At 57.0% G+C, this 21,059-nt stretch overlaps 1 protein-coding gene across 6 annotated transcripts in view; it reads right to left on the reverse strand.

The window, feature by feature from the left end:
• Begain (brain enriched guanylate kinase associated) overlaps window positions 1-21,059 on the reverse strand; it is a 34,396-nt gene that overhangs the window by 5,756 nt on the left and 7,581 nt on the right. For 3 of the 6 annotated variants that reach the window (XM_036205870.1, XM_036205869.1, XM_036205868.1), the window contains exons 1-4: window positions 15,007-15,092; window positions 14,587-14,805; window positions 14,164-14,192; window positions 964-1,125 (exon numbers count right to left, since the gene is read on the reverse strand). In XM_036205870.1, coding sequence (XP_036061763.1) covers window positions 964-1,125; window positions 14,164-14,192; window positions 14,587-14,805; window positions 15,007-15,030 — 434 coding nt within the window. In that variant the 5' untranslated portion in view covers window positions 15,031-15,092. Of the gene's footprint in view, window positions 1-963; window positions 1,126-14,163; window positions 14,193-14,289; window positions 14,494-14,586; window positions 14,806-15,006; window positions 15,093-21,059 lie in introns of those variants that run through there. The other 3 variants (XM_036205872.1, XM_036205873.1, XM_036205871.1) reach the window with 3 other exon arrangements.

The following is a 21,059-nucleotide window of genomic DNA, read 5'->3' on the forward strand; positions in this document are numbered from 1 at the left end:
ATTTTACTTCCATCAGGGTTTCTCCTAGGCCATGGCCAAAGCCACATTTTTCTGCCCCCCCCCCCAGTAGGGCTCCTTGGAGAGAGGAGGGAGGCCTATGTGCACAAGAGCCTGTCAGAGCTATACTCAGGTCTTGGAAGCTGGCAGGGTGGTTTACAGGCCAACTGTACACTAGAAGGAGACACATGTATGCGTGGTCCTGGGATGAGTGCCAGTGACCTAAAGGACACGGCCCCAATCCGGAAAAGCAGGAAGACATGGAGCGATATGCTTTGGGCTTCTATTGCTGGTGGCTGTGGGACTAGGCATGGTGGCCATGCGTCCTCCAGACAACCTTTGCAGTATTATTGCTGTCTTGCCAATGGGAAAGGGACACAAAAAGATGCTTAATGCAGTTAAGTGGCAGAGCTGGGACTTTAACCAAGGTTTGGCTGCACTGCCCAAGCTTGGCTTCCACACAGCTTGGTGGTGGCGTTCAAAAGCCCAGAAGAATGGGGCCATTTGAAGAGGGACAAACTGCCCTCAGGACAGTGCCAGCTGCTTCTCTGGGTATTTAAAATAAACTCAGCCAACAGCAGCCTGCATCCTCTTTGTATTTCTAAGATGGGGATACCCACAATAGGGTTTAGAAAAATAAACGCCAGAAGGCAAATAATTTAAGAATCTGATCCTTCTCTCAATGCATCCTGAGTCCTCAAGCCATGCAAGATACAGCTTCCACATTCAAGTTCATCTCAGGGGCTTTTGTGGCCAGTGGGGTGGGGTGTCCCCTCCTGTGCTGCCGCTGGCTCACCCAGTGTCAGAAGCCAGGCCTGGAAGAGGGCACTGGAAGAGCCTGCCAGTGGCACCTGTGGGCCTCAGGTTCAAGCCCTCGGTAGGCTGCTCTGCTCTACGATCTGCAGACTGGACCACACATCCCCAGAGCTGGCTCCTCCTCTCCGCCCATCACAGCCCCGTGCTCACTTGCGCAGTTTCTCCGTAACCTTGTCCAGTTCCTCCTGGGCCCGCCGCAGCTCAATCTCCAGGTAGTGGCGTGTGGAGCCGAACTCCGTCTCCAGCTTCTCCAGCCTATGTGTAGTATAGGACAGCCGCTTGCGTAGCTCACCCTTCTGCTCCTGCAGGGCGCTGCAAGACACCAGACCAGGCCATGGCATCGAGCTTGGGGAAACTGAGACCACATTGGCCAGCCAGGCATGCTGAGTGTGTACACTCAGGCATACCCCCTCTCCCCATGGAGGCTGTACCAGCAATCGTGTCCCTCCAAGGTTATTCTGTGTTGCCCTGGGCTGTTCACACTCCATCCCACCTGGGCCCCAATACCCAAGAGTGGAACTTGTAGTGGACTTGCTGAAGGTGGGGGCAGGAGGGAGGGAAGCTCAGGTGCCATGTTGGAAACCTGGGGGCAGGGGGGTGGCAGGTGCTGTAAGCCCCAACTGTGCCTATATGTACTGTGGGACTTACATTCAAGGAACCACCCCCAGCTCAAAACCCAGTGAGGGGTGTGGAGGACAGGCAGACACCATCAGAAGTGTCTTCAACCCTTGAGTAAGCTACACGTGTCACAGGCACACTTCCAGTCACCCACATTGAACATTCCTGGATTTCTGCCCAGGCCTATGGAAAGGGGGGTGTGCCCTCCTGAGAGTCAGTCCCCCAAAAAAGAATCCAAAGTAGCAAGGGAAACCCAAAGGCAAGGCCTTGCTGCCCACACAGGCGCAGCTGCCAGGTGTTCTGCTGCCTCAACCAGCTGTCTCTCTGCTGTTCTCCTCCAGGCAGCCCACCAGCCCACTCTAGGCAGGCCCTTCCTTCCTTGTGGGGTGGCAAGCTTCCTGGAGGGAGGGCCCTCGTGGTTACTTGGGTGTTGCCAACATCTCTGTCCAGTGCCCTTTCCTCCCACAAACTAACTGGATTCCTCCGGGGGCCTCAGTTTCCACACCCAGAAAGCAGAATGGCATATCCACATACAGGGGACACAGCTGCCGTTCACACCTCTGCTGGCACAATGGGATGGAATGGGGGCGGGAGCTGCCAGGCCACTGGGAGATTAGGGTAAGCTGTAGGCTCCTGGGCTCCTCAGGGCAGAGGATATGGCTGGCTAGGTAAGCAGCTGGGTCAGCGTTTCCTGGCACCCAGACACAGCCTCTTCTTCTCTTTTTAGGGGCAGGTGTTATTTCAGTTTACAAGTTACAGTCCATCAAGTTGTCAAGAGGAGCCATGGAAACAGTCCCTTAACATCTGCACAGGGGAGGGGGCTGAGGAATTGAGCAGCCAGAGCCCCACCCTCCCCAGCAGTGAGGACCCTGGTGAGTGAAGGACAGCTTCAGTGTGCTGTGTTGGTCCTCTCTTCCACTGGAAGCCTAGGCAGGCATTGGCGTGCCCACCCCATGGTTCCAAGAGGGGCCTGAGGGAGCTTCTTTCTGTCTATAAGGCCTCTCTGCCACTCACAGGAGTCCAAAGATGGAGCTGGGCTGTAGGGACAATGTATTGTGAGCCAAGAGACCCTCTTCTGAGCCTATCTGTCACAGGGAGATGGATGCAGACATGGGACACAAGTTCTGGGACAAAGAGACACCAAGAAGTGAGGGTATAGAGATGGAGACAACAGGTATGTTACCTCCCAGAGTGAGGGCGAGGACCTGGCCAGGTGGCCCTGTAGGACTCAGGGCTGCCTGAGGCACAAGGGCACCCAGGGGCTGTGCAGCCCATGGGTGAAGAGGACAGAGATGCTCAGAACATGTGGGGGGGCTCAGGGTGGGGCTGCAGTCCCCAGCTGAGGCCAAGAGGGAAAGATTGTTGAGGGGCAGCTTTGTGCACCTGATAGCCTTTGTGGTAGCTGCAGAGGCTCTGAGCTCTTTGATGGAACTGAGTCTCTCACTGTGGTAGGGTTCTTTGGTCACTGGTTGGGTTTATTTTGGGGGTTCTGTTCCCACCCCACAGGTCTGCATCCTTTACCTTAGCCTCAGGTATGTTGTAGGGAGACAGTGCATACCCCCGACCCCTGCCCCTGGCTCTGGATCTGTCAAGTGCATGCCCTGTCCTGGGGCTGGGCTCCTTGTGTGCATGACTTCCTTCTCAGAAAGGCAAGGAGGGGCAGGTGGCTCCTCTCTTCAGGGAGGCCACATTGGTTGATGTATAAAGAGAGCTACATCAGTGTTCTGCAGGTTGTGGGATCTGTGGTGCTAAGGGTCTCTTCATCCTTTGTTGGGCCCCTGATCATGATAAGGATCTCTTCATCCTTTGCTGGGCCCTGCTCATTCACCCCTGCCTGTGGCTAGGGTGGGCTGGACAATGAGTGGGTATAATAAAGGACACAGGCTTGCCTCAGCTCCGCTCTGGTGCCGCCCTGCTGGAGGACAGTACCACACATGTGTGCCTGCCATAGGCCCATGGCCTGCCTGGAACCTTTGTGGTCAGGCCTGACACATGGACTTGAGGGAACACGTGTGCACGCATGCTCAGGGTGGAGGTACTGTCAAGCAGCCACTGAGGTGGGCCAGTAACACCCACAAGAGCGCCTGGCTGGCCCGGAAACGAGGCTTTGAGGGAGGGCTTCAGGACGAGGCAGATGTGCCAAGAGCCGCGTACTCCCATTGAAAAGACTCGCTGCACAGACCATCACAGAAGAAGAGAAATGTTCATTTGTTACTCCTGGGTGGTGGAATGCTGGGTAACTGAAAAAAAAAAATACTTTTCTGGACTTGTCATCTTTTCTACAGATGAAAAATCAGAAGAAAAAAAATTTATTTAGGATCAATTTTTGTCATTGGAAAAAAAGCTCCTGTAAGCATCAGTGAGGGGCCAGGGGCTGGGGTGGGGGCTCTCAGCCCTTCACACAGCAGCCATTTCCAAGGCTGTGGGGTTAGAACAAGCTGGGCTGTCTCCCTTCCCTGTCTGGCCATGACCAGCAGTGGCCACACTAGCCTCGAAGCCCTTGCCAACTGATTTCCACCTAAGAGCCTCATGTGGAGACCTCAGCTGGGGTACCTCAGTACTAGATGATCTCTGGGACCTGAAGGGAAACTGGGGTCCAGGGAGGGGCTAGATGTACCTGGGCCAAGAGGGTATGTTACGTCACGTGTAGGAGATTTATTAAGCACCACTGAATGTCTGTTTTTGTTCTGAGCCAGATAACACACGGACACTGTTGGTGTAGCATTTGGTATAGAGAACATCTTCCAGGCATGAGGAAAGCAGGCTCCAGGGAGGTTAGGCTAATCTCAGGGCTGAGATGTGAACTAGCTCACTACTCCCTTCTCGTGCCTCATTCAGGAGAGAAAAACAGACAGAAGGAAGCTGAGCCTGCTGAGGAATGCTGTGGGTTGTGCCCACCTCCAGCTGGGCTGGTGATTGCCCTATCCTGATCCATGAGCCCCCGGGATACCTATGAGCAGGCGATGCCTGGCACAGGGTGCCTCTTTGGAAGAGACAGCGTAGGGGGCCTGTCACGCACTGCTTCCCAGCTTGCCTGGAGCCCATGTCCTCCCTCCTAGGCATGGAAGCGATCCTTTCTCCTACAGAGTGGATCTGTTGACACACAAACAAGCTCCAAGGTACCCTGGGGACCAGCAAGGGTCCTTGAAGGCACAGGACACTGAGTGAACAGTGTATAGACCAGAGCCTGCCTCTCACAGCACACAAGCAGGGGGCCACCATTACTCATCTTAGATGCAGACGACAGCCACCTGTGGAGCCTGGAGGCTGCCTGTGCTCGCTCTAGCATGCCTAGGCAAGAAAGAAGGTTCCAGCTCCACCTTCAGACTCTATACATATGTAGCTGAGGGCTCTTGAGCTAGCCAGGCCGTCCCTTTCCTCTGCATTCCTCCTAAGTCTCATCAGCCACTGCTCACTCCTGCTCTCCATGCTGTCCCTCACACCGGGACATCTGTCCTCCTCCCCTTTCTTGGGAAGCTCAGCTTGACACCTCTCCTGCCTCTAGGCCACCTGTCCTGCTGGAGACTCATATCCCCGTTTGCCTGGTGATCCCCGCTGGTCCACAGGGTGATGAGGTGGGCTGGGCTCTTGGTCACTGCTCCAGGGTCAGGGGAGGCCCAGGGGTTGCTCTGGCCCGGTGTCACTGACATTCTGAGGGGCCCTGTAGAATGCCTGGGCTCAGCCTGTCTTACTCTCCAGCATGGCTCAGCTTGGCTCCAGCAGTCATGCTCCAACAACGCCAAATTGCTTGTCATTCTCCACATGCTGCAAGCACTTTCTCATCTTGGTGACTTTGTCCCCATGTCCCCTCTGCCAGGACCTTGCTCTGCCTGCCCCAGGTTAACTCTTCCCCACCTTAAGGCTCAGATGCCCCCCCCCCACGACTGAGAGGCCAATAACTGCTCCCCTGGATGGTTAAGTTACCAGCCTATCTACCTTTGAGAGCAAGGGTGCCCAGGTCTCAGACCTACATGGCCACCTGGCCTCCCAACTCCATGCTCTTCTGGCAACTGGATGACTCATTTCTAAACCTAAGCAGACCACACCCTGCCCTGGCCCCTGTACCCAGCCTAAATGCCCAGACTCTCACCTCCTGGGCTATCATTCCCCCATCCTCTGCCTGTGTGTGCCTTAGAGTTCCTGATTGCTCCCCTGCCTTCCCAGGGCCTGGGACATGCTCTCAGGAGGGTTTCCACCTACATGCCACCTCCTCTGGCAACCTGCTTAGTCTTAGTATTGAGTGGACAGGTGTGGTGATCTGGCTGGTCACCTGCCACTAAGCCTACAGGGCTATCTCAGGTATCAGCACTCAGCCAGGCTGGGAGGCACATGGCAGTCTCCTGCTGCAGGAGCAAGGCCAGGCATGACCACGGGGAGCTGAGTTTATCTTCTCAACTAGCCTAGAATGCTCATCTTCAAAGCTGTTGCCAAGGGTCACCTCTATCTACTAACACTGCCTGAGAGACCTAACCTGTCCTCTCCTGAGTTAGCTCCCTGGGGCCCATATGCCCAGTGGTAGAAACAACTCTATCCTGTGCAGGATCCCTCCCTACCCCCACCTCCCTGTGAAGGCTGTGGGCCACTAATGCTTCCATGGACCTGCCAGAGCAACCTACCCTCAGCACCTCAGGCTTCTGGGCAGAGTGTCTTCTGCTGGTGACACTGTCATAGGCTCTGGACTGTGCTGCATTATGCCTGGTAGCTACTACATTCCTGTACATCCTCAGAGTCTTGCTCTTTGGTCACAGCCTGGATGAGTCTGCCCTTCATGCCTGTGGCTGCCTTCCCCCAAGGGCAGGAAAGCCATGAGCAGCACTCACCGACTCAACACTCCTGCCCAGGGGCCACCATTCATCTTTTTCATCATCTTCTCAGATCTCCCCTCCCCACCCCCACTTTCCACTTGAGGAAGTAGGTGCAGCGTGGGAAAGGTCAGGCCTGTCCAGGTCCCAGGACTTGGCTGGGCTCCGCTCTGTGCGAGTGGAGAGGCCAGATGCTAACATAAGTCTCAGCGCTGTGCTGTCATCATGGTCACTAAGGTGTCATCAAACAAACAGCTCCGGCAGAAAGGCCGTGCATATGCCTCTGTGACTTCCCCGTTGGCATGTGCCATGGAACAGGACTGTCACATGTGCTCCTGTAGCCACAGCAGGGGGCTGTCTGGAAGGGGCTTGCCTCTAGGGAACACAGGTGTGCACACTGGGCACCTGCCCTGATTTTGCCTCCAGAGCTCATGGCTATGCAGTTCAGGCTGACCTGGTCCCTCTGTGACTTCCTCCTCCTGGGGCAGCGGTCAGGAACTACCGCAGAAAAAATCGGCTCCTCATCTCATCTTATCAGGCAGCTGCAGCCCTGCCCTACCACCCTCCTCTGCCAAGAGAGCTATGTGCCGGGAGTCGGACACCATGTCCTGGAGAGCCCTTGGGGTGGGCAGAGCTAGATGCCCAGGGCAGCTACAGAGCCACAGGGCCTATGTACACACAGGTCCCTGCCCCCAGGGACATCCCCCTTCTCCGTTCCTACACTCCTCCTCCAGGCTTCCCTGATGCCCCACTCCCCCACCCCAAGGACAGGAGGTTCCCGGACTCAGCCCCTAAAAGAGGACTGACTTGGAGTACTGTCACCACTGCCCTCAAGTCTCTACCCTCCTCTTCCTCCTCCCACCACCTACAGCATGGAGCACAGGAAGCTGTCCAAGGGAACCTCCACAGATGTCACCCCCATGTACCACCTACCCACATGTGCCTGACACCTGTGCTACAAGCCTGGGACAACCCTCTGGGCAATGCCTGCTCTCTGCCAGCTCCAGCAACCCCCTCCTTTCTGAATCAGTGAGCACCTCCTTCTAGATCATTCTCTCCAGCAGTCCAGTAGGTGGCTTCTTTTCACACTTCAGTAACCACCTTCTCTGATCTCCAGACACTGCCCGTTCTGCTGCCGGAAATGCAGAAATGCAGTCTGTCCCTGGTGTCTGTCTCTATGTCCCCACCACTGAATGGCGCCCGCCACTCCCTTCTTGTCCCTTGCCTGGCATCTGGCTGGCTGGCTACCCCTTTCCAGCATCCTCTGAGAGTGCTCCTCATGCCTGCTCCCTATCAGCAGCCGCTCTCCTCCCCTGGGTGCATACGCTCACATTAATCTCCAGTAGCAAATATCATGGGCTGTCACAGTCCCCGGTGCGTCTGATTCCAGGTGCCCCCATGGCATTGACTCACCTGTCTGCAGGGCTCGCAGGAAGCTCTCGACGGACAGCCTCTCCTGTGTCTAGAGTCCTGGACATTCCCCACCCTCCCACTGGCTCTGCCTACAGGATGGGCCCCTTCTTCCTGTGCCTTTCAATGCTGCCCTCCCTGCCTTGAATCAGCCACCCTGCGTAGGGGAGGTCACAAAGCTGTGCTGGGGTTGGGCTGTACCTGTGCTAGGGTCTGGAAGTGGTGTGGAGTCTGGATCAGCCAGGGAAAGGCACAGGCTTCAGGGGCGCCTCTGCATTGGAGAGCTGGAAGTGGTATGTTTGGGCTATCCTGAGGGGGTAAGGGAGCCTGGCGGAGGTTAAGCAGAGGAGCTACATGGGCCCCAGGAGCATCTACAGCTCCCAGCTTCATTGGGGCTCCTGTCTTTCCTGCCTGGCTCTCTCATCCCTGCCCCCACCCCACAGGCTGTCTCCCACGCTAAGACAGGGTCTGCATGCAGGGCAGGACAGTGGATGGATGGTCTCAAAGTGACCCTCATTGTCAACAGTATCTCCTCAGGGGCTCCCAAATGCCCCCTGGGTGTCATGTCCCTCAGAGCCCAGGTAAAGGAGCTGTAGAGCCACCTAGGCACAAAACTGGCTTGAGGACAAACCTTGAGACCCCTCACCACTATCAACATACACGGGCAAACTCACTAGAGGCAGGCAGCTGTCTTTGGTGCACCTTAGTTTCCCTATCTGAAACAAAAGCCCATGGAACCACTTGTGACTACCATGGCTTCCCTCTAGAAGCTTGCGCTATGGCCCCTGAGCCTTCCTCCACCCCTGCTGTGGGTTCATGAGGCCTCCTGACACCTGGACACCTGGTCCCCTGTGGGGCGACCCCTGCCCAGCTCAGAAAGTCCTGAACTCACAGCTGTTTTCTTTTTCAAGGTTTAAAGATTTATTTTTTGAGTATTTTGCTTGTATGTTTGTCTGTGACTCACATGTGTGCCTGCTACCCCTAGAAGTCAGAAGAGGGTGTTGGAGCCTCTAGGATTGGAATTATGGACAGTTCTGAGCTATTGTGTATGTGCTGGGAATTGAACCTGGGTCCTTTGCAAGAACAAGTACTCTTACCTGCTGAGTAGCGCTCTAGTCTTGTGGTTGTTTTCCCATCTAGGGTTGACAGGGTTGACAAGGTTGATGCTGCAACACAGCCCTGACCCAAACCCTAGACTCTCTCCATCCTGCCTCCATCCTCCTCACTATGGGAATAATGTCACTTGCTCAGTGGGTGGGGCAACATGGCTCCCGTGGGGTAATGACAGACCCTTTGAGAGAGGTAGGCAGCACCGTTATCAGAGAATCAGAGAGGGTCAGAAGTTTACTCAAGGCCACACAGCCACTAAGTAGAGGCCTGGCATTCAAGCTAGGTAGGTGACCCCACTTTCATAAAATGACATACTCCATGAAGGAGGCTAGGCAGAGCAGGGTCCCAGGTGGGCTGTGAGGACAGGAGATTTTGAAGGGAAATACAGCAAGAAAGAAGAAAAAACACTTCATGTGCTAGGTCCCTTTAGGATGGTTTGATCCCTCAAGGAAGAATTCAAGAGGAGATAGTCACTCACACCTTAGTGAGAATTAGGCTTCCTCTAGTGGCATCAGATTTAGAAGTAGAGGTGGGAGCCTTAAAGAACCTCATTTAGGGAGAGACTTGGCCAGCTGGCATAGTGGGGGGGGAGAAATGAAGAGTAGGGGATCTAATGTGGAGAGTTACCCCCCCCCCCCCCACAACGGAGACCCAAGCCTATGTACCTCCAAAGCTGTCCCCATCATATCCGACAGGAACTCAGACCCAGTACTTGTCACGCAACAGCTCTCTCATTAGCAGATCTGGCTCCATGGACCCTCTCGGCACCCAGAACCCACCTCTTGGTCCACCTCCAGACCCTGTCCCACTCCCCAACCATGTGGTTCTCACCAGGCACTTGCATGGGCTAATTCCCGCCTGCCTGGAGCTCAGGCCTCTCTCCCTACTTGTTCTCAGGCTTGCAAAACTGCCCCGCCCCACGGATGCTGGCTGCCCTCCCCATTTCTGTCCCCACAGCGTTTCTGATTTTTACTTGTTTAGGAAAGGTCTCTGTCTCCATTAACTGCCGTGTCTTTCCTATATCCTCCTTTGACCACAATACCGTTGGTAAACAGTGGTGCTTAATAAATGTGTTCATCTTGTGATCAATGAGCAAACTAAAGTCCAAGTAGCAAGTCAGAGGGCCAAGGCCAGACCTTCAGGGCAGAGCAGATCTAGTGCATGGGAGCAGATGTGCCAAGCCAGGGGTGGGGTGGGGTGGGGTGGGGGCGGTGCTGGGGGCTGCACAAGGGGCCTGGGGAGCGGGGGTCTGGAGGCTTGGAATGAACCCTCAGCCTTGGCTTTAGGAAAGGTACACATGTGGTCCTGAGGGGGATGCTGAGACAGGCGTAAGGCTGCCTGATAGGCACTTGTTCCTCTGGAGCCAGTGTGGTGCCCGCCCCCCCCCCCCTTGACACACACTGTTGTAGCATGGAGGACTGCCTGATCTGTGCAAGGCTGGATGAGAAGCAGGAAGGTGAGCAGATCAAGCTGCGGGCCAAATGCACTGGCAGGTGTCCGTGTGAAAATAATACCAACCTCAAGACACAGGGGTCAAGTTCAAGGAGAGGAAGGCTGTGCAGGGCACCTGAAAATCCATTAGCAGCACACAAAAGACTTCACTCAGAAAACAGGAGCAGGCTGGGCTCTGCTCAGTGGCGGAGTGCCTGTTAGCACTGTGAAGCCCAATGCCATCCCAGCACCCCAGCCTGAGACACCAAGTCCCATCTACCCAAGGACCACGGTGGCAGGAGGCACTGGCTTGCCGGAACCAGCTGTACAGAGTTCCACAATCCAAAGTCACACTGGATGTCTGTGAATAGTGCCTGCAGATGGCACCTAAGGGGGACATCAAAAGATAGGAATCTGGCTAGGAAAGACCCCCCCCCATGCCCACATCTGAGGGAGGAAGGTGGTGAGGACTTGGCAGTGGCACTGGGTACCTCTGGACCTGTTGTCCCAAGATGATCAGGTGTGCCCTGGCACACACAGGACACTTGTCCACGGATGTCCACAGCAGCTCTGCTTACCTTGATCCAGTCACTAAGAAATGCCTGTGGCACAGTGGGATGGCCAATCACTGGGCAACTCCCACAGCCATGGCACAGATGAATCCCAGAGGCACAGATGGGGACCCAACTGAGACACAGTTGGAGCTGCTCAGGAATTCAAAAGCCAGGGTCCTGGTAATTTTGAGGTGGGGGCTGTATTTGGGGACGGGTCTTGGAGATTTGAGGTGGCTGGCAGCGGGTTGGTGGTCCCAGGCTTGCTCTAACTTCACAGCTAGTGCTGCAGTTGATCACCAGCTCTGTGTCGCTTCTCTGGAGATGACCACATTCTATCACTTTAAGGACTTGCTTTGGGCAGAAGGCGTGGTCCCCAGTGAGGGAATCTCTGGCTTGCTGAGTAACCGCCCCCCTGCACCTCAGGACAGAGCAGGAACTGCAGCTCAAAGAGGCGGGGGGGGGGGGGGGGGGGGGGAGCGGCAGGGGGGGGGGGGGGCTGCCTAAGATGGCAGCAGAGAGAGCCCCATAGCCACCACGTATCAGGCAGCTGAAATGCAGAAACATCCCAGTGCTGCAATGTCACAGAAAGTTTTACAGACAGCTGGAGGTTAGAGTGGCTGAGCAGGGATGGAGTAGCTGAGCAGGGATGGAGTAGCTGAGCTGGGATGGAGTACCTGAGCAGGGATGTGCAGGACTTGAGGAGGGGGAGATGCTGAGCTACAGCCAGGTGGTCAGGTCATCAATAGGTGTGGCTGTGCACCTACTATGTGCCACTGGGCCCAAGGAGTCCTACTGTGTGCAAGTCCCTGCTAGGCACTGGGGCTAGTAAAAGAGAGGCCAGAGTCAAGTCTTGTTCTTAGGGTGCCCACATACGGCACCAGGAAGGAGAGGGACTTCATTCCAGGCTTCTGGGACAACCCCCTGACCTCCACTCCCCATTCCTCCTCCGTCTGGTATTGCTTCCTGAGCTGGGAGGTCTCTGTACTCTTGAGGGGGTCTTGTTTAACCTGTTATCCTGAGCCCTAGTTTAGGCATCCTCCAATACCTCAGGAGGCCAATGTCTCTAACCTGGTACCCGGAGCATCCTAGGCAGACCTCACTGTCCCCTATCCCTGGCCTGTGTGCCTGCTTTGGATGGCTGGGTTGGGTCTCTGCATCCTGTACAGGACTAGGTTGTCAGAACCCCAGTGAAGATGGTCATTAGAGCCTCAAAGTCTGCTGTGTAGCTAACAGAGTATAGGGAAAAGGCTTCCTGGGCAGAGAGGGCCATGGGAAAGTCAGTAATTTGCTGTGAGCTGCATGGCTGGGCCATGATGTGGGGTTAGAGTCAGGCAGAGGGGTGGAGGCAGCGAGAGTCCAGCTGCTTATTGCTCACAACAGGCTGCCACCAAAGTAATACTGTAAGTTAGCCATCCAGGCTCAAGCCTGGGATAGGGGGGGTGGAGGAGTGGGTGGGGCAGAGGCTAGACTTCCCAGGATTCAACCCAGGTCCAAAGCCCAGGCTATGGCACAGAGAAATCCACATTCTCTGCCTTAGGAGGCAGAACCAAGCTCACAGGACCTTCTGTCTGGATAACCAAGACCTCTTCACTCAACCACAAATATCATTCCTCTTGCCTGGGACTGGGGGATTACCTCTTCTCTTCACTGGGGACAGTCTGTCTGGGCCCCTGTTGTGCTCCTGGCCCCAGACTATAGACACCCCCTCTCCCCTCCCTTAGAAGGGACATTCATTCTGCAGCTGAGGAAACTCAAGATCCAGAGGACTTGGTTAAAAACTAGATCTGTGAGACCCCAAATCCTGTGACTACCCTGAAGGAGGTCATGTGACTGGACTTCCTCAGCTTCTGGTTCTTTTGGTCCTCAGGCCCAACCCTAATGGCCAGACAGAAACCCACTGTGGCTCTTGGTATCCATACCATCAGGGGAGGAACGTTCTGGAGGAAGCTGTTGTGAGCAGAGAGTAGAGGGCCAGCAGCTGACAACAATGGACCCCTCCCCAATCCCAGGGAGTAGGACCCCTCCCACCCCAATTCCAGGAGGCATAGTGAGTCCCATCTTCAAGACCCCACCCAGTCTGGAAGGTCATGTGATCCAATTCAGTCTCAGGTCCCAGGCCCTAACCACTGCTCCCAGCCCTCCCCTTTCAGTCCAGGACAGGAAATCTGCCTACCTATGCCCCCAGTCAGGTTGATCAGACCCCAGGTTCAACACACAGACCACATTCAAGACCCCTGGTTGAGCACAAGGAGAAGGAGAGAGGAAGGAAGCTTAGGGAGTCCATCTGCTTTCTTGAAACCTCTGGATTTTTTTCCAGTCCCAGTGGGGTTGAGCAGTGTCCCCTCGAGGCCTCAGTGTGGGGGTGATGATGGATGAGTAACAGCCAATGAGGGGCACCAGCGAGGGCCCTGGCCTGGGGAAGGAAGCCTGGGTCTGGGTCTGAGGTCATTGCAATGACCATAGACAGAAAATGGCTCTCTAGGCCTGGATGCCTCCATTTTGGGCCTGGACCATGCCAGGTGGGCCTTGGCCCACTGACATCAGCTTTTGCTCTAAGGTCCCAAGAGGCTGGACCCCTCCCATCTCAGGATATGTTGATCCCAGACCCACGATTCCCTGTTCTTATTTCCAGATACCTGGGTATCCAAGACCACTTACCAGTATTGAAGGTCATCTGGGAAGGCCCAGCCCCTCCCCTAGAGCCAGGCCCTACCTTGGGCCAGGCCTGAGCTTAGTCAGGCCCTACCCCTCAGGGACTGATGGCCTGCTACCCAGTTCTTTCCATACTGACAATTTTGGCCTTGGACAAGGGGACCAAAAGACCCTTTAGGCCAGAGGCGAGGGCCCCGAACCCAGCACCAAAGGGCTGGGCCTGATGACCACACTGCCTGGGCCCTGGCTCGGGAGAAAAATACTGTGGGGGGGGGGGGGGGGGGTTGTCCGAAGATAAGGGCGACATCGCCAGAAGCCGCGAATATTCAAATGAGCTGGGCCCTGGCTTGCCGCGAGGGGCCCCTAGGAGCCCGGGCCCCCGCTCTAAGTTGGGGTGCGCGGGAAGGCCTTGGGGGTGCTCCGGGCCGCGGCCGCGGGGTTCCCCCAAAATGGCTCCAAGACGCGGGGCCTGGGAAGCCGCGCGGGCTCCATCCCTGCCTGTCGCCATCGGCGCAAACTTCGCTACCCCGGCCCCGACAACTGTCGGCTCAACGGCGGGGACGCCGCAGCAGGGTCCTGGGGTCCCAGGGGGGTAGCGCGCGAGGGCCTCGGGGACCGGCCCATGATGACGCCCCTGCCGCGGCCGCCCCGAGCCCCGTGCGCTGCCCCCCGCGTACCCCAACCCGTCACCCGTGCCCATCCTGCGCCCACCCGACCCCGCCGCACCCCCGGCCCGCCCTCCCCCTCACCCCCGGCCCGCCCGCGACACTCACCTGAGTTTCTCCATGTCTGCGGCAGAGGCCTGCGGAGAGCAAAGGAGAGGGTCAGCGCCCAGCCGGGCGCCCCGCCGGCCCGTTCCGTGGGCAGCCCCACGCGCGCCCCATCCCGCACCCCCGTGCCTCAGTGGGCGCGCCAGGCCACGGCCGTGTAACAGGTGAGCCTGCCCGGGCCGCCGCCGAGTTACGCCCCCCGGACCGAACCCGGGACCGGTCGGGGACGCATGGTGCGGCGACCCGGGCGGCTAGCGGCCTCGCTGGCAGAGGGGCCCCTCCGTGCCCGTCGACTCTGGGACGGCCACGGCCCCCGCTGGTCCCCGGCCCGCCGTTAACCCCTGCTGCCCGATTCCCTCCCTCTGTCCCTCCCGAGCCCCGCAGCGCAGGAGCGCTGAGTCGCTAGAGAGTGTTGGAACCGCGTACCCGGCCGGCGCTCACGCAGCCCGAGGGGAACGGCATCGGAAGCAGGCACTCTGGTCCCGGCCCGGGACCCTGCTGTCTCTGATCCTGGGGTTCGGGGTCTGCCCCCCCTTCTGGGCCCGAGGGATTAACCCCGGCGCTCCCGGTTCTCCGGCGGGGTTCCGAGCTGCTGGCGCAGACCCGCCCGCGCTCGGCGTGAAGACCCTCTGAGCCGGACGGCACCTGTACACGTCCGGGACCCACAAGCCCCTGTTAACCCTGCGGATTCCGGCAAACCCCGGGGACGGCCAGCGGCCCGAGCGGGATCGCACTTCCTGCGCGCAACGAGCTCTCCTGTGCCCGGCCGATGCCGTCCCCGGGGTTGCCCCCGCCCTCCTGCTAACGGCTGCGCTGGAGACTGAACACTGGGACGACGCCACAGACCTGAGAAGACTGATGGCTGCCCATCCCGGACCCTCGCGCCGGGCGCCGCGCCGCGTCCGCCGGGAGCGCGCTCCGCTCACTCCGGGCCCCACGCCGCCTCCCCCACCGCCCCGCCGAGCGAGGGCGCAGCCCGGCCTCGGAGCCTCGGCAAGGCTCGGCCAGCAACTTCCCGGGCGCCCGAGCAGGCCTCCCCTGAGCTCCCCCAGCCTCACTTTCTTCTCCTAAAATCTGGAGGAGAGAAGGCGGGGGGAGCTCGGACAGGCGCTCTGCTGCCCTCCAGCTCTGACGGGCTGCAGAGGGGCTGGGTTAGGGAAAGGACCCCTGGGGCGCCCGGTGGGCTTCGTTCCCCGAACACTTTAATAAAAGTTTACAAAAAGCACGAGCCCAGACCCTCTTCTAGGAGTCCTCCTTCAGGATCAGAGTTCTCTAGTTAACAGTTTGACGCATACCAGCACGACCCCCAACGCCCCTCTTGCCCAGGCCCACCTTTCCGAGTCCCCATCACAGCGCTCATCTCCTGCACTGGGTCCCAGCATATAGCAGACGCTCAATAAACATAGACAGTGCATGCCTGGGTCCTATGGCACCAAAACAAGGCTTCTCCAGCCTTCCCCTGGCTGACTGTGAGTTTCCACGCAGGAGCCCCGGATCTCCCCAGGACACCCAGCACCCAGCAGTCTTGGCCTCCTCGAGCCAGCGCAGGGTGGGAGGAGCCGTCCACTCGCGGGGTCAGAGCCAGCCAGGATGGAACCAACCCCCCCAATCCACCAATGGCTCCCCACTTATTCGGTGGCTGGCAGGGATTCTACCACCAGGGAGGAGCGCAAGGGAGGGCAGCAGGCTCTCCAGGGGCTAATCTGGAGGCACACCTCCACCCCAAGTCTGAGGTCCATCTTAAGGAAAGCCACCTGCCCCCAGGCCCAGGGCAGTAGCTCCTTCCAGCCATCAGGGCCATAGATCTACAAGGAGCTGGGCCCTCAAACTGGCAGGGCTTGTTCGGGTCTGGCCGCCATTCATGAGGCCTCTTCCACCCAAAGGCGGGGGCCATCCCTCATTTGTCTTCGGCCTCCTCAATCACTCACAGTGAATGACCTGCCGGGGCATTTGTCTGGAATTAATAAGAATGTATTAAAATTTAATTTTAAAAAGCTAGCATCAATTATTTACATTGACTATTTCAGCTCTTCTAGAAGGCCGGTCTGGGAACCCCCACCTCCCAAGGGACTGGGAAAGAGGCAAGGGAGGTGGTGGGTGGCTTTGTGGCTAGGGTGGGGGCTGGGCGGGGCCGGAGACAATGGGAACTCAGGCCTTGCCCTTTCCTTAGCTGTTTCTGATTCTGGCTCCTGGCTTTGATCCTCCTCTGACCCAGGACCACCGGCGAGTCACCATGGCCCTGGCCTTTAACAGTCCACCTCCACAAGCAGCTCTGCATGTGAGGCAGCTACTGGGTTTAGTTCCAGCCAGAGAGAGGCCCATATCTTTGCCAATGCCATCCAGAGCAGCCTGATTTGGTGCAGGAGGGGCCGCCAGACATGGAGTTCAGGGAATTGGGGGCCTGAGGCCGGCCCTCCTGGGACTTGGCATTGTGCGGTTCAAGTCTTGTGCCAACCTTCAGTACCTCAGACCTGGGGAAGCATGGCCCAGGGGACCTTTGCTTCCCAACACCTTCTCCTGAGTCTGCTTGAGGACGCACCTCTCTCTTAGGCACCTGCCACCTCCTGCAGGGCCCTCCCTATCATGTCCTGAGCCCCAAGCCAGGCGCCTTCTGAGGGGGGGGGGGGCATCTTCTTCTTGCCACCTGTGTCTTTATTTCCTGCAAAATCCTCATGAGACAAATGCAAAATGACAGCGGCCCAGAGGCTTGCCTTGACTTGGCACCCTCCCTCTGTCACCTAGGCACGATGGCTTGCATACCCCACATACTCCCTTGAGGTGCCTTGGTGAGGATTGAACACTCAATCCTGCCTAGCAGAGACCCTATCCTTCCCCATACAGGCCCCTAGCCAGCTAGTTTCCTGTGTCAGACTCTTTGTACCTTCTAGGATGCGATCTGCTCAGGCAGCTGATGCCTTCTCCGGCTACCCAGGCATCACAGAACCCTCCACACTGGTTACTAGGTCCCTGAGGCCAGAGCAAGACGGCATTCCAATGCACAGGTAAGGGACAGCCTGTGTGAATGACTAGCCCTCTTGCCAGTCTCCCTCCACAAACCCTCCCTGACCCTCCCTGAAGCCTGCCACTGCCACTCGAGGCCTGGACCCAGGGGACCCAGTGAATTGCTCTGTCCACTGAAGACATTCCCTGCTCCATACACATCTGAGGTATGTACTAAAAACACTTCAAAGGAGCAAGTTGAGTTGGGGGAGGGCCTGCATCAAGCCTAGGCTCTGGACTTACCCTGAGACCTAGGCTCATCCTCACCTCTCCTTTCTTGGCTATTTCTCTTTCACTTCCATCCTAACAGTAGCTAAGGAAACAGCCTAAAGGCATGGGAGAGGGGCAGGGCCTACCCCTCACTGACTGCAATGGGGGAATCCCCTAATTAGCTGTGCAACCTCGGGCAAGGCTCTCTCCCTGTCTAACCTCCATGCATCATCTAGGAAGAAAGGATGGTAAATCCTCTGGGGGATGCTTTGAGCAACAGGTGGCCCTGTGAAGGGGGCCATTGAGAGGACTAGGCTGCAAAGGGTGCCTGCTCCAGAGAGCTGGCCTTTATATGGCTATTTGGGGAAGACTTTTCCCATGGGGTCTTACTTTGCTCCTGGCATTCCAGCATTCAATCAACAAACACGGGGTGGGTGCTGAGACCAGCTATTGGGGGAAGGCAGTGTTTACCCCAGCTGGGAACACTCAGTACCTCAGAAGTCTAGCAGAAGCTCCTGTGTCAGGCCAGGTGGGGACCAGGTAGAGGTGGAAAGGCTCTTGGACACAGACTGGCTAGAGAGTGAGAAAGGGAGAATGGGACTCCAGTCTAGAGGGTCTGAAGATGCCTGCATGGTCATGGGCGGAGACACGGGAACCTGAAGTCAGGGAACAGGGTCAGGAAATGCACATCTGGGAGTGGCCAGACCAGAGGTGGCACTTAAGACCCCCAGACTGGTCAATGCAGCCAGCAGAGGTCACAGGAGCCAGGAGGGTACCTACAGGCTCCATGGGGAGTCTCTAGGAGGTGAGAGAGGTCATCTGTGTGTCATTGCTGGGTCATAGGAGAGCTCAGGACAGGATCTAGCATCCTTAGGCAACCTCCAGGGCTTTGTCTGTGCTGTAGGGTCCCCATGGCAACCTCAGCTGATAGGGGCAAGGAGAGTGGCCCATCCAAGGCTGCCTGGCAAGTTAGCCTGGCTTGGCGCTGTCCCAAGAAGGGGACAAGCCATCCTTCTTGGGTACAGTAGACCTTGCCTCCTTGGGCTTCTTTTGAGCTCTGTAGGGTTCACAGGGATCCCCCTCCAACTCCATTGCATTCATCACCCAGGACTGTGCCTGCAAACTGGCCTCCTCGGCTAAATCTGGCCCGCTAGCATGTTGTATTTGGCCTGTTTGAGGTTTCTTTCTTCCGTTCTCTCTTTCTCTCTCTCTCTCTCTCTTTTTAAGTGTTTGAGCCAACATTTAAAAATTGGAAGAGTTTACATTTTAAAATCCATATTTTTGGCTTCTACTGAAAAATTTGGAAGATCTAGCAACTCCATCCCACATTCCCACATGGTAGAAGACAAGGAGCATGGAGCAGCTGCCCTTTGTGGCACCCAGGGGGAGAGGTGCATGAGGAAGGCATTTTCCAAACCCGTGGGCAACCACTTGCTCAGGGTCACTCAACATCAAGCATATTGTCACAACTCTACCCTACCATGTCATTGGCTCGGTGCCTCTTGATTTCTTTTTGATACTTTGATTCTCAAAATGAAAAAAAAAAAGGTTGACTTTTAAGTCCCTCACAGTGGGGTACAAGTGAGCCTCGGTCCTGAGTCTGTAGCAGCTTCAGTTTCCTGTGACCTTCCACACTGATTTCTTATTCATCGACCCGGGGCTACTCGCCCAGACAGGACAGAGGCAGTACTAAAATCCAGCACCACATACTAGTCATCTGCTCTTTCCCCAGAGGAGCTGCTGAAGAAGGCCAGGCGCAGGCTCCCACAGATGGGTTTTCGGGCTGGTCCTACCTCACCACACACTCTTGGCCTAACAAGTCCCCAAGATTCTAGGCTGCAACCCCTCCCAGGTTCTAACTGGAGCCTTGGGTCAGAGCCTTCCAGAAGCCTGAGGGTCAGCAACTCCCCTGGGGCCATGGTCCTCAGAGAAAGAGAGACAGACAGACAGGCAGAGATAGAGAGAGGGGGAGAAATGTAATGTATACAGAGCCCAGAGCTGCAGACAGTGGGGGTCTCAAACAATTAGTAGTGTCTCACGGGGAAGACAGGGAGAAGAGCACGAGTCGGGCACTGCTGAGAAAATTGAGGCTCAGGGAGGCAGGAAGACCCATCCAGTCACACAGCAGGCAGATGGACCCTGCGGGGGAGGCTTTGGGGACCTCTGGGAAGCAGAACCCCATGTCCCTCTCCTAGGATTGGCCCTGGAGGCGGGCCACCCGAGGCCATGAGGACAGACCTGAGGCTCACTCCAGCTGTGTTCTGCAGGGTCCTTCTCTGCACACCGAGGAATACAGAATGGGATAGTACAGTCAGGAGCTTGGAGCAGGATGAGCCAATAGACACAGACCTCTCTCTCCCTAGACCATAACTATCCTGGTAGCTATAGTGCTTTGCTAAGGGAGTCAGCTGAGACGGGATCAGAACTGTAGAATGAACACGGACCTGAGCACATAGGGTATCTTTAGGAGCCACCAGCCTGTGGTGACCCAGGCTCTGTTGACCCAGCAACGATGTTAATGTTGTTGCTAGCATTGTTTACTCCGAGCCCAGACCCCACCCCGTTTGCTGCTCTGAAGCCAGAACATTCACTTTCATCTTAGTGATTCATGCTTCGGCTGCTTACGGTCTCTGATACAATCATATAAAGCAGTATGATGAGGGGGTCAGACAGGACCTGTGGAGAGCAGACTCATGCTCATGCTGGAAGCTGGGGGTAGGACAGGAACTCACCTGGTACATGCTGGGGGAACCAGCTGGATCTCCCTGCTTGCTGCTGCCCATGCCAAGGCCCCTGGTGCCTATGGCCTCCAAGGAATGCCAGGGGCTCTGAGCCAGGTCCTTTTCCTCTGAGGGTGTGGCTCTGGCCTCGGGTTCCTGGGCTGGGGGTGCGCTGTGCTCACCTGGAGAGGGCTCCTGGCTGTGGCCTTGAGGACCCCTGAAGCCCTCCAGGGTCACTGGATCCAGCACACGCACAGTGACCTCATCCAGGAACTTGGAGAAAGGCAGCCTGACCTCCCGCCGGCGGCCCAAGCGAGCAAGGGATCCCCCAGCAACCTTGCAGCCTGAGCTAGGGGGTTCTGCCAGGGGAGGAGAGCTAGGAGATCTCAGTGCCGTGACCTGGCAGTGGCCTGCTTTCCAGCTGGGGTGGGAAGCAGTGCTCTCTAGGCCTGTGCTGGGGCTCTGCCTGTAGCCATGTATCTCCCTTGTGTGGGCTTCTGCTCTCGAAGGCAGGAGGGAGCTGGAATCCACCCACCCTGGGCTAGCGGGGTCAGGGCTTTTGGCCTGGGAGCTGGCCCCTGGAAGCATCCTTCTCAGGCTGTCCAGCGTCATGCTTGCCTTCATCTGTCTCCACAGGCTGAGCACCCACGCCCTCCGGGGTCAGGCCACGATGACCAGCCAATGCCCTCCTACCCATCGACCCAATGCCAGTAAGTGGTAGTCCCACCCCCAAAATCGACTGTCACTAAATGCAAGCTCTGGGGCTCAGTGCCAGAGAGAGAAGGTCATGTCCTCAGCTCTGCCTGGTGGGCAGATTGGGGCTGCCATGGCTGGAACTAGGTACAGGGGACAGAAGGACAGACAACTGTCATTGCCACCACTCAGGATAGGTGCAGGGGAAGCAGAACTGCAACAATGAGACCAGATTATAATCTGGTGCCCATCGTACCTCTACTCTTCGGGACCAAG

This window comes from Onychomys torridus, chromosome 14 (genome assembly GCF_903995425.1).
Source record: "Onychomys torridus chromosome 14, mOncTor1.1, whole genome shotgun sequence".
Lineage (NCBI taxonomy): Eukaryota > Metazoa > Chordata > Mammalia > Rodentia > Cricetidae > Onychomys > Onychomys torridus.